At 49.0% G+C, this 13,313-nt stretch overlaps 1 protein-coding gene and 1 pseudogene across 2 annotated transcripts; both read left to right on the forward strand.

The window, feature by feature from the left end:
- Positions 1-1,872: 1,872 nt before the first annotated feature.
- On the forward strand, positions 1,873-3,569 carry LOC308065544 (polycystin family receptor for egg jelly-like; the record flags this gene model as incomplete). Its single annotated transcript, XM_080391606.1, has 1 exon — positions 1,873-3,569. Exon 1 carries the CDS (start codon positions 2,847-2,849, stop codon positions 3,567-3,569), a length of 723 nt encoding a protein of 240 aa, XP_080247732.1. The 5' UTR covers positions 1,873-2,846.
- A 103-nt stretch (positions 3,570-3,672) lies between these two features.
- LOC308065545 (polycystin family receptor for egg jelly-like) lies at positions 3,673-8,922 on the forward strand (annotated as a pseudogene). Its single transcript has one exon. The product of its transcript is annotated as a polycystin family receptor for egg jelly-like (transcript).
- The last annotated feature ends 4,391 nt before the right edge of the window (positions 8,923-13,313 follow it).

Consider the following 13,313-nt stretch of genomic DNA (forward strand, 5'->3'; position numbering starts at 1 on the left):
ACGCTGTAACAGCTGCTGACTCCTCAGAGACATACCAGAGCTGCTCCAAACCCAATTAGTGCTGTCAACCAAGCACCAAAGAGCTACTGGGAGCACAGAAGAGCCAGTAACCCTTGTCCTCTGGGCCCTACACAAGCAGTCCTGCCCAGGCTGCTTGGAACACTCGTCTTGGGGCGTGTCTGTACTCAGGGATCACACTGTGACTGAGGAAACCCACGGGACAAGGAGAGCGAGTAGGTAAAAATCAGAGCGGAGGGTTACTACCAGAAGGTAAACTACCAGTTACCCTTCACAGTATGGCGGCCATTGAGTTCTGTTACGCTCATTTCCCATAATCCTCCTCTCCAGTTGCCAGGTGCGGAACCTCCTTTGTGATGCGCCTTGGAGACAATGCCGTTGCCTTGGCTCTTCTAACCGCTTCTCGCCACAAAGCCTTGACCATTCTCCTGCTACGACTTTAGTCCCCGAGATCCGGTGACTATCTGTAGGGTTTGGTTTTTTGCTGAGGGCTGCTCTTAGCACGTCCTCCGTTTCTCCAGAGCTCTGGCGCTCATGAACCTATGACACTCTGAGAAGACCTTCAAGACTTCTTTTTTTACCTCCCCCTGCCTAATTAACTACAAAACGACAACAAAAGGAGCAACCGGGAGAACCACCTTCAGCGGGAAGAAAGCACAGCAATTACTCAGCCTGCGCAGGCACGGGGTGGCTTCCCCGCTCGGAGCGAAGGCTGCGAGGCCTCGTCGCCATTTGCAAACCCCAACGGCAGCCTCACCCCACCTGAAACCCGGCCGGTAACGGGCTGAAGGAGACGAGCGACAACAGGAGCCCCGCCAGTGGCGCCCTCCCGCCAGCCTCAGCCGGCTCAGCTCCTCTCCCTGCACAGACCCAGCGCCGCCAGCAGCCCCTCTCCCCGCCCGCCCGCCGGCCCAACGGCAAGGGCGCGCACCCGCCGGCCCTGGGCGCCCGGCAGGGGCAGGGGCAGGGCCCGGGCCCACGGGCAGAGCGGCCACAGCCCCCGCGCTCGGTCGCTGCGGCGGGGCCAGGCCGGGCGGCCAGGCAGGGCGCCCGCCGTCCCGCTCCGCCTCAGGCCAGCCCTCACCTGGCAGTCCCTCAGCGGCGCCATGAGACCCCGCAGCCGCTCCGCTGCCGGCGGCCCCGCCCCAGGAGGAGCCGGAGCCGGGGCCGGGGCCGGGCCGCCAGCGGGGCCGAGCCGCCAGCAGGCGGGGCCTGCGGGGAGCGCTGGGCCTCGCCCGGCCCCTTGCCAGCGCCTGCCTGCCCTCCCGAGCCGCCGGGGGCCGCGGTGCTGCCGGCCGCTATGCTTGCTGTCGGTCCTCGGCCCCGAAAGACTTCTTTCTTGTGGCGCTGGGTATACCTGTCAGCAAAACCAGAAACGACAAGAACGCCTTAACAACAACGTAGCTTTAAGAATCTGGCATTCGTTGTTGCACCTCTGGATGCTCAGGGGATCGTTCCGCCTCAGGTGCGTGGCCTATGGTTCACTCAAACGACATTATATAGGCTACACTGAGGATTATGCATTACATTTCTCAGAAAAATCAAACATACTCATTCAACAGGCCGTACTATGGTAATGAAGCATCGCACATGCTCCTTACAGGGATCTGAGTCTTCTGCGAGGACTCCGACCATAGTCAGGCCCTGAAGTTACAGCTGACCCACCGCTGAGCCTTCATTTAGTTCCCCTATATGCAGAGCCCAAGGAGAGTCCAAGTCTGTTTCATTAGCTCCCTATACAACAGGCTCCTCACTGACTCTGAGCGTCAAACGATTTTCTTTCCCTCTCGTCACCGAAATCCGGAATCAAACCTCTCAACACCAACGCAGTATTAAGAAGCAGGCCCTCCTTTACTGCAGCACTGGGTGCTCGGTGGCATCTCCATAAATCGAGCGCACCTGTGCAGATTGCACTGTTACATTTATACACAAAATTACAAGGTCATACGCTCCCAGTTACAATGACTGGTTGGTAATTTGCATATAATTATAATATGTGGTGTGTCATCCTCTTCTGTTACTAGGCTTGCGCAGGGGAAGGGTCTTCACCTGGGCAAGGGTCCTCTTGACCTGCGGGTGTGCTTTTTAGTATTACAAAAGTAAGTTTTGTTGCCAAGTTGGACGGCTAGATATCGGCCTTGTCAAGCTGTCCAATAACTTATCCTATACCTATGCAACAGAACCTACGTGCTCTGGTTATGGTCTAGAGAGTAAGGTTATTATGGTCTATAGAATAGGGACTTCAAGTCACACAGTCCCGGATAACAAGCAGCATAGGAACTCGTCCGTCATTGGTTAAGAAGTGCTAACCTCATTCTAACATGGAGGTTAACTCCTAAAAATCAGAACGCTCCTATAGCTAACTGTCTCACAAACACAAAATATAGAAAGATTCAGTAAAACTTTCAGATAATCTGCAACCCTCTTAGCATAAAATTGCATAGGCAGGGTTGGTTAGCAGTCTCTCCGTAGCCATTACACCCAAACAAACAACAGAGCCACAAAGCTAAAACAGACTGTAAAAGAAACGCAGTTACAAAGGTAACCCACATGCGTTCTGCTGTTTCCACAGCTCGAGACCGTGCTCGCCAGCGGTGCCGGGAGGAGGTTCTGGTTCCCCTGGAGAGCGGCCCCAGCCACTGGGACGTGCCAGCCACTGGCCTCCTGCAGCCCACGCTCCAGCAGCAGTGCGCCCACCTCCGCTGTGGGCCTCAACGGCAGCGGTCTGCCTTCTCCTCCAGCTGCTCGGCTGCACAGCGCTTACAGTGCAATGCTCATCTGCGTCATGCACTGTACCCAAGTGCTTTCACCACCACGTGAGCGTCAACATGTTGTATGTCTTTTATTTCACTGTTGCAATAACCCCAATTAGGACCACAACAGTTCTCAGAGGCTCAGATAAAGTTTACGTTCAGATCGAAAGCACTGATCTAGTGGCAAATATTGCAGGAGGCACGTTCTGCACAGTAGGATTTTATGATAATTGGACTCTTGATGGTTCCGCATCCTGTGATCCTGATTCACAGGAAGGACTACAGGGAATCACATTTACTTGGTACTGCACTAAAGAGGTGTCAGACTATAAAATCATGAAAGTCAGCCCGGGAAAAAGCTGCCATCCATCCCAGAGGGATTTGAAATGGTTAACATCCTCAGGTCCAGTTCAAGCAATGCCACCAGAATCCCTCCCAGGAAATGCTTTATACTACTTCCGTCTAGTGATTCAAAAGGATGGAAGGAAGAGTTATGCTGACCAAACTGTAGATGTGCAGCCTGGCTCCCCGCTCCTTCTGGATGTGGCATGCCTGGAAAACTGTGGCACCACTCCAATTCCAACAGAGAGATTTACCTTGGCTGGAAAATGCCTGAACGGTAGAACAAATAGCCAGCCAGTCCACTACTGGTCCCTTTTTTTAGAAAACACTACAGAAATTAGCTTTGACTGGTCTTCCGGAACCTCAACAGGGAGGTCTGGGGCTTATCTGTCTATACGTGCTCTGACTTTTACAAAGACTGCACATCGATCCTACGTACTTCTATTTAAAGTATAAATTATAAATCATTTATATTTTATTTTTATATTTATTTATATAAATATAAATAAATTATATTCATAATTTATATTTATATAAATATAAGTAATAAAAAATATAAACTCGGGATGGTAGGTCCTCAGTCTACAGACATGCATTTAAGGTAAATTCTCCTCCTAGGGCTGGCAAGTGTACCATCAACCCACACCAGGGCACAGCCTTTCTGACAAAATTTGTTGTTCAGTGCAGTGGATTTTCTGACAGCGATTTACCTCTGACATATAAAGTGATAGTAGCTTCCGATGCACCCAAAACTGCCAAAATAACTTCTGTGGCAGAAAATACATTTGGCACAATTCTGTACTTTGGTTATCAGCCTAAAACTCCCCCATCTCTTCTCCCAGTTGGAGTGCCCTCTCAGAAGTACACCTTGACACTTTGTGTTCAAGTCTGTGATTCCCTTGGGGCATTTACCCAAGTGAGTTTATATGTCCGTGTGCGGAACCCAATTAACAGTCGACCACTAGCTGTTGTATACCATGAACTGCTGGCCTCAGTAAGCAATTATGTTAGAGATTATATTAGAGCAGGTTATTTGGCTTATCTGGTAGCCTCAGTCTTAAACTATATTAAAGCAGCACCAGCTCGCCACCTCCCTAAGGCTCAGTTTTGGGAAAACCTGGTTAAAACAGCCCTGAATATTTCAGTTGAGAGCACAATGGAAATCAACCAAGTAGTTGCTTCTCTTTCTCAAGCCACAAAGGAAGCTGAGGAAGTGAATATTAGATCACAAGATCTTGCCATTAGGAAACTGACAGAGGTGACGGGAGTGCTGAAGATACAGAGGAATGAGAGCCGTTGGTCTGAGGAGGCAGAAATTCAGACCAGTGGAATACCAAGATGCTTGTCCAACATCCTGAGAGCTGCTCTTCTGCATTGCAGGAACGTCAACGTAAATGGAGTTAAACGAGTCTTCTCCATCACGGAAAATTTAACGGACATAGTTTTCCAGGGCAAAGTCCCTGGAGAAACAGAGACTCAAATGGAAACAAAACACTGGAATATCACGCTGAAGAACGAGGAAACCTGGAACGTTGCAAATGCTTTCTCTACCAGCAACACCTGCAGGAATTGCTTTTATCTATCACTGAGAAAGGGAAAGTATTCAGGATTGCCGCATGATGCCGTGATATCCACTGCTCTTTTTGAGTTCGACGAGAACCCTTTCCCTTGGTTAGGTCACACATCAGAAATCAAAACAATGGTCCTGGGGTTTAAAACGGCAGAGAGCAAGGCTAATGGAGACCTACTGGGGATCACGCCTGAAGGAGCAGAAATTACTGTTGCTAGGAAAGAGAAGGAAACGTCAACTTTTCAGTTAGCAATGGGACCCGGTAAAACACAAACTTACACAACTGGAGGATTTAGTTTTGAAGTCAACAGAAACACCAAGAGCATATACATCCGGATCCTGACAAAATTACAAGTTACTTTCAAGGTGCTAGTATTTACAGGCACCAGCGTCACTCATGCTCATCCCACAGCCTCGTTTGCTGCTTTTCACAACATGCCAACAGTGGCAAGTGAAAATGAGACAGCTAGCACTGACTGTAACATTCAGGCTCCCTATATTATCTGTCTCCCAGAGTCACTGTTGACAACCACAGCTCAAGGAAGCGGTACAGACCCTCACAACATCTCCATTGTCTTGCTGACATCGTATGTTGTAAGGTATCGAACGCAGAGGCTGGTGAGCATACATGTTTTTAGTGATCAGTGCTTATTTCTGGACGGGGTTCAAAGTCTGTGGAGAGAAGACGTGTGCAGGCTTGGCTCCTTGACTGACTGGCAGAGGGTACACTGTGTCTGCAAAATGAAGCAGAGTCGCAGAAGTCTGACAGTTCACGCTGCGTCAAAGGCGTCCACATACGACATCAGGTTCCTGGCAGCCAAAGTAATAGCTACGCCCAACGCAATAGATCTGGGAAAAATCCTGATAGCAGATATACCTCAAAACCCAGTGACATTATTAACGGTGCTCTTTATTTTTGCCGTCTATTTTCTTTTGTGCCTCCGGGCCGTGAGAAAAGACAGGGCTGAGAGGGACAGGAAAGACAAGATTATCGTTCTGCCAGACAACGACCCCTTTGATAAGGGCAGATATTTAGTCACTTTATACACAGGCAGTTACTGGGAAGCTGGAACCACAGCAGATGTCTTTCTTCAGCTCATCAGCCAGAATGGCAGGAGTGATGTCCATTGTTTACGGCACTCACATTTTCCATCTTTCCAACGAGGAAGCACCGATTGCTTTCTGTTGACTACCAAGAAAGACTTGGGAGACATTTCTTCCTTCAGGGTCTGGCATAATAACAAAGGCCCATCCCCAAGCTGGTTCCTAAGCAGAGCCAAAGTTGAGGATATGTCCACCAGGAAGACCTGGTTCTTCATGTGCCGGAAATGGCTCTCTCTTGACAAGAGTGATCATGTACTAGAAAGGACATTTTCCGTCACAGACCCCAAGACACCTCTGCTCAGAATCGACTATTTTTCTATTGATTTTGCCAACAGCCTGAAAGAGGGCCATCTGTGGATCTCCGTTTTTTCTGCCGTTGCCAGTGACGCTTTCAGCAGGCTCCAACGTCTGTCTGCCTGTTTAGCAGTATTATTATTGAACTTGCTTCTTGGCATTATGTTCTTTAACGCTGACGAGGATGAAGAATCTCCAATATACCTGCAGTATTTGAAAGCAGTAACAGTAGGAATTGAATGCCTTTTGATTACCAGACCTGTGGAAATTATTATAATTGCCTTACTGAAGTATTCCCAGAAGAAAGCTTCTCCTCGTGGTGTGGCTCAGACGGAACCAAAGGCAAATTCACCCCTCCTGTCCGGAAATCTGAAGAACTCGGAGGAAAGTTTGCAAAAATTGTACCTTCCAGAAACTTCAGCACAACTGACGAATATTCATCTGTTGGAAAACCTTCCTGGTCCCAGGAACTCACAGAGCCTGTCATGTTCCAGAAAGACAAGAAGCGAGGGAGATCCCCCAAAGTGGAGTAATCGCACAGTTTCTGAAAGAGACGCAAACGGAATTGGAGCAGAGGAGCAGACAAGAACCACAAATTCCCCTCCAATGGCTAAGGCCTGCCAGAGAAGGCCACCATCAGACTCCAATTTTAGTAATAATTACACAGAAGAAGGGGGCAACTTGCAGAAAGAAAGCAAGCCACTAAGCAGTGCCTTCATGCTCTTTCGCAAGAGACCACGCATAGCTTTTTGTTGGTGGTGCAACTATGCCTTGTGCGCACTACTTACAGCTATAAGTGGGCTATCGTCGTTTTTCATTGTGTCCTATGGTTTGTCTTACGGCTATCAGACTTCACTAGAGTGGCTTTTAGCATCTGCAATCTCCTATATTGAGACCGTTTTCCTTGCAATTCTCAAAATAATTTTTTTCTCAGCTATGAGTACAATTCATCCAAAATACTGTGAAAACATCCCATGGTTAAATCATTAAAAGTCTTCTGAGAAGAAGCTGGCTACAGAAATGATGAAGGCTGATGAGATGAGAGAGAAGCACCGGAAACTTGCTAAACTCAGAGGCAGCAAGCAGTATAAACCTTTAGATAATGATGAAATTGCAAACATGCTGAAAAGGGCAAAAATTAAAGGCAAGGCATTGACTTTTGCCAAAAGTTTCATCAGTCATCTTGCCTTTTTAACACTGCTGTTAAATTTTGCCTATTCCACTGAGAACGCCAACAGTTTCCACTACAACCAGTTCATCCATAACCAATTCTCTCCACGACTCGCCAGTGCAGATAAGCTAGAACATATCTATGTGTGGGTGAAAGACTCATTCTTGCCTTTGATCCACAGTGACATTCAGCCAACCTTCCTTCCCGAGAGCTGGTCCAAAATCATTGGTTTGCCTAGGATGAGGCAACTGCGGGCTGAAGGTACCGAGAAAAAATGTTCCCGTCCTCTCAGCTTTGCAAATAACTCTGTGAGCAGTGAAAGCCACCGTCTTCGCAAATACGGCCATGACATACCAGAGAAAGGTGACTACGCTGGCACTTGGACAAAGGTTGCCAACCCGCCTGTTTCCAAGGATGCCAGCAGTGACGGTGGCTTCACTTACCAGCGAAACAGGACTCCATGGATGTATTATTTATATGGAGATTTGCACACATATGGACCAGCAGGATACACGTTTTACTTTTTCCCTGAAGAAGGAAGATCTAATTCAACAACAAGGCTGGGTGCTCTACAACAGAGCAACTGGCTTGATGAAAAGACATGGGCGGTGATCATCGAACTAACTACATTTAACTCAGATGCAGACCTCTTTTGCGCCATCTCCGTCATATTTGAGATGTCTCATTTGGGGATCATAAAACCAAGTTTGTCAGCACACTCTTTTGCACTCCCCATTTTTCATCAGCAAACTAAAGCTCCAATGTTTGTGTTTGTAATTGTTCTTGCCTTTATGCTCATTTACATTGCAGAAGAGCTTCACATCATAGGCCAGGAAAAACCTGATTACATTAAAAACATTTCCAATATGATAAACTTCAGCCTAAAATTAGTATTCCTGTTCCTTGTTATTTTAAAGGTCATGAAGTTCAAAGTGGGAGCTGATACAGTGAACTTCTACTTCCTTCACCCAAACAATTTCATTCCTTTACATGCAGTTGCTCATTTAGATCAGATTTTAAGGATTACTATGGGCTTTTTAGCGTTTTTTTTTCATTTTGAAAACTCTGAAATATCATCACTTCTTTTATGGCGTGCCCCTGGCACGAAGATGTATCTTGGCAGCCCTTCCTGGAATGTCCTCAATGGCCCTCATGGTGGTGGTTTACTTCTTTGCATTTATGGCTTTTGGCTACCTTGTCTTTGGGCAGCATGAATGGAATTACAATAGCACGATTCACTCAGCTCAGACCATATTATCCTGCATCTCAGCTTTCAGAAATACTGCATTTTCATCCACGTTGCTGGATGGGGTTTTTTTCCTAGCCTCTTTCATGTTGGCGATGACCTATGTCTTGATCAGTCTTTTCCAAGCTGTTATTATGTCTGCCTATGGAGATGTGAAACAACCCGTATATGAAGAACCACCTGAGGAAGCACAAGTGGTTACTTTTGTATTGCAAAGGCTCAGAGGGATATTTTATCTTCTGATCTGTAAAACATCCAGAACCAGCGAACTTGACCTTTTCCACAGTGAACTCTACGGGAAGACTGAGAGAAGACACCAGCGACATTCAGGGCTCAAGATCAGAAAAATAAATGGAAGAAAAATGGTTTATCTTCTCATATGAACAAGAAAAGGTTTAGTATTCAAGACCACCTTTATCTTGCAATATTTGCCTGTCAAAATTTATTTATTTATGTTCATAAATAAACAGTGGTTCAGTTAACCGTGGTCTCCACAATCCTGCTTCATGGCCTGGGAGGGGGTTAGTCGGCTTCTCCGCTGTAAAGCCGTGCCCACACACTAGCCGCAGGCGAGGGCAAGATGTCCAGGTCAATTGGGAAGACTGGTCAGCTTGGTCAACCCCCCAATTCCTTACTCATAAAGCTGGGGGCATCCTCCAGGTCGTTCACTTTGATCACAGGCAGACTGCAGAATTGTTCTTTTTTTCTTTATTTTGTTTAAATCTTGCATTTTCTTCGCCATGCGGAGAGTTTATGGGGAGCCTTACGGCTGATGGGATAGCCTGGCCCACCGGCCCCCAGCCCGTGGCTCCTGGCTGCGATGGGCACGGCCTGCCGGTACTGTTAAAAACGGTAGTAATAAAAATACAACGGATCAATGGTTAATCTCTTCTCAGCAGGCCTCACGTCTGGGATAGTCTGGGATAGGTTTCCTCGCAGCTGCAGCATCCGGCATAGCCCTCTGCCACCAGGGTTTTCTGCTGCCTGCTGATGGCTGAAGTCCTGTGGCAGCCTGACTTGGACGCTCTCCCAGTTGATAAGAAATTTAAACATCAGCTACAGCAAAGGTTGTTTCAGGCACGAGTCCCTTCAAATCACATTTTCTTACTTCCCCCTGGTCATACCTGCGTCAGCGCAGCATCGAAGAGCTTACAGGCTGCATTGCTAGTCGTGGACAGGACAAGTCCAGCATCCCGCCAGGCCTGCACAATAAGCAGATACAAACCCGCCCATTTTACACACTCGTTTTCCAGACTACATCAACAGGTTCTCAAATTGATGGTGTTCTGACATTTTCTTCAACTATGCTTTTTTTTAAAAAAAAAAGAAAAAGAAAAAAAAACCAGAAAAGCTGAAAGGACAATGCAGGCAGACACACAAACCTTTTGTTCAGTTGTATTACATCTGAAGACTCAGTTAGTTGGGGCTAGCAGTGGGAATAAAGAAGCAAAAAATTATAAAGTGTAACAGAAGGTCTTGATGGGCTACACATCTCCTAATGAGACCCATTCTTAATTCACTACAGCTCACCTTTAGGCTAGTCCCACTGCTGCAGACACACCTCGTGTGAAGTAGAGATACGGTTAAATAAAATCCCGCTCTTTTATAACTGAAATCAATACCTTAAGCAACTTGCAGGCCAAACAGCCTGGCAGAGCAAGTCCACTAACCAGGCCACTGGACTTAAATCAACAAAGAGGCTGGACCACAGACTGGTACACAAGCCTTACAAAAAGCAAGAACATGGCCATTTGATAAAGCTAAAATGCAAAACAGAATCAGGCTGCCATAGTTTCTTAACAAGCTACGCAACACTGACCAAGGTGCCACATCTCCTTGCTGACTGCTGGAGAACAAAAAGAGTTCATTAGGCAGACGCACAGTTTACTCAATGCTGGAATTAAGCTGCAGCAGCTACAGCACCCTGTTCCACGGTTGTCTCCATGACTGCTCTCCTAAGTAACTCTGGCGACAAAATCAAAAATCCAATGCCTATTTCAAAATGCTTAACTTGCTCATGTGGGTGCCTACAGCAAACAGACATGTCATCTCCTGTGGCTTGCAGGCCTCTTCTCCCCCACGGGATGGCCACACAACCACAAAGCCAGTCATCTCACAAGCCGAGGTGCTTCCCTTGGTAACCTATTCAGGTATTTAGAACAACGCTTGGGTTTATTTCTACTACGTACTCTCCACTCAGCATTCCTACACTGCATCCATCACCGCTTCTAAGACTGTGAGCTTCTCAAGCACATTTACATTCAGCACCCCATATACATCTCTGTTTAAGCATACACACATTTGAGGAGCTGCCCCAATCACTTCAACATCACTTTTATGCCAGCACGCGGAATGTACAGCATCACATAAAAACAGACCGGGGGCAAGCCAATTCAGACTCCTCCTAATGGGGGACTAGTCCTTGTGGATGCTGCAAGAATTCAGCTTGTGTCTCATTTCACAATTTAATGTATTCCCGAGCTCTAATGACCCAACTGTCAAAAATTTTAAGTCACCAGGCAAAGCCATCTTTGTCAATATGTCCTAAAACTTTCCCACTGTGATTGGATTAAAGGCTCACGTTCCAACGGCTCAGGCACTAGAGCGTTCAAAACTACAAGCCTGAAAGGCTAGACCTGAAGATAAAATTGCACGGGTTTTTTACCATTCATACTACATCCAGAAACAGCGCAAAGAGAAAAGTCAGGAGGGTAGTGAGGTAAGGCCTGCTACCTTTCAAGGTACCCTGCAAAAGAGGCCAGGAACCACCTTCATCACCAGTCATCAGAAACAAGCTCCATTTCAAGCAGCTCTCTTTGCCACCGCCGATTTTGCACAACAGCTCAAGGTACTTGCCAAACAGAAAATGTCTTCCCATTCTGAGACTTGTTAATGCTAAGATTCATAGGAACAAAAAGGTCTGTGCATAAGCATCTGAACAAAACAGCAGACCAAGGGTTAGGAAGGCCTGCACCCATCACTAAGGACTCTGCTGATCTAGTTGAGGTACATGCTACTTCGACCCACTCTAGAAAGCCTCTGCTCTGCCAAGGCTACAGCCCACATAACTCACAGCTCACTGCAAGACTCCCACTCTGGCAACAGGAGGATGGCAGCAGGAGGATGCATCCCATCACGTTATGCCACTACTCCTCCTGTTAGCACGCCAGGACAATGGGCTGCAGAGAACTAACGCTGTAACAGCTGCTGACTCCTCAGAGACATACCAGAGCTGCTCCAAACCCAATTAGTGCTGTCAACCAAGCACCAAAGAGCTACTGGGAGCACAGAAGAGCCAGTAACCCTTGTCCTCTGGGCCCTACACAAGCAGTCCTGCCCAGGCTGCTTGGAACACTCGTCTTGGGGCGTGTCTGTACTCAGGGATCACACTGTGACTGAGGAAACCCACGGGACAAGGAGAGCGAGTAGGTAAAAATCAGAGCGGAGGGTTACTACCAGAAGGTAAACTACCAGTTACCCTTCACAGTATGGCGGCCATTGAGTTCTGTTACGCTCATTTCCCATAATCCTCCTCTCCAGTTGCCAGGTGCGGAACCTCCTTTGTGATGCGCCTTGGAGACAATGCCGTCGCCTTGGCTCTTCTAACCGCTTCGCGCCACAAAGCCTTGACCATTCTCCTGCTACGACTTTAGTCCCGAGATCCGGTGACTATCTGTAGGGTTTGGTTTTTTGCTGAGGGCTGCTCTTAGCACGTCCTCCGTTTCTCCAGAGCTCTGGCGCTCATGAACCTATGACACTCTGAGAAGACCTTCAAGACTTCTTTTTTTACCTCCCCCTGCCTAATTAACTACAAAACGACAACAAAAGGAGCAACCGGGAGAACCACCTTCAGCGGGAAGAAAGCACAGCAATTACTCAGCCTGCGCAGGCACGGGGTGGCTTCCCCGCTCGGAGCGAAGGCTGCGAGGCCTCGTCGCCATTTGCAAACCCCAACGGCAGCCTCACCCCACCTGAAACCCGGCCGGTAACGGGCTGAAGGAGACGAGCGACAACAGGAGCCCCGCCAGTGGCGCCCTCCCGCCAGCCTCAGCCGGCTCAGCTCCTCTCCCTGCACAGACCCAGCGCCGCCAGCAGCCCCTCTCCCCGCCCGCCCGCCGGCCCAACGGCAAGGGCGCGCACCCGCCGGCCCTGGGCGCCCGGCAGGGGCAGGGGCAGGGCCCGGGCCCACGGGCAGAGCGGCCACAGCCCCCGCGCTCGGTCGCTGCGGCGGGGCCAGGCCGGGCGGCCAGGCAGGGCGCCCGCCGTCCCGCTCCGCCTCAGGCCAGCCCTCACCTGGCAGTCCCTCAGCGGCGCCATGAGACCCCGCAGCCGCTCCGCTGCCGGCGGCCCCGCCCCAGGAGGAGCCGGAGCCGGGGCCGGGGCCGGGGCCGGGCCGCCAGCGGGGCCGAGCCGCCAGCGGGCGGGGCCTGCGGGGAGCGCTGGGCCTCGCCCGGCCCCTTGCCAGCGCCTGCCTGCCCTCCCGAGCCGCCGGGGGCCGCGGTGCTGCCGGCCGCTATGCTTGCTGTCGGTCCTCGGCCCCGAAAGACTTCTTTCTTGTGGCGCTGGGTATACCTGTCAGCAAAACCAGAAACGACAAGAACGCCTTAACAACAACGTAGCTTTAAGAATCTGGCATTCGTTGTTGCACCTCTGGATGCTCAGGGGATCGTTCCGCCTCAGGTGCGTGCCCTATGGTTCACTCAAACGACATTATATAGGCTACACTGAGGATTATGCATTACATTTCTCAGAAAAATCAAACATACTCATTCAACAGGCCGTACTATGGTAATGAAGCATCGCACATGCTCCTTA

The sequence above is a fragment of the Falco punctatus genome (assembly GCF_963210335.1).
Source record: "Falco punctatus genome assembly, chromosome: 6".
NCBI classification, from domain to species: Eukaryota; Metazoa; Chordata; class Aves; order Falconiformes; family Falconidae; genus Falco; species Falco punctatus.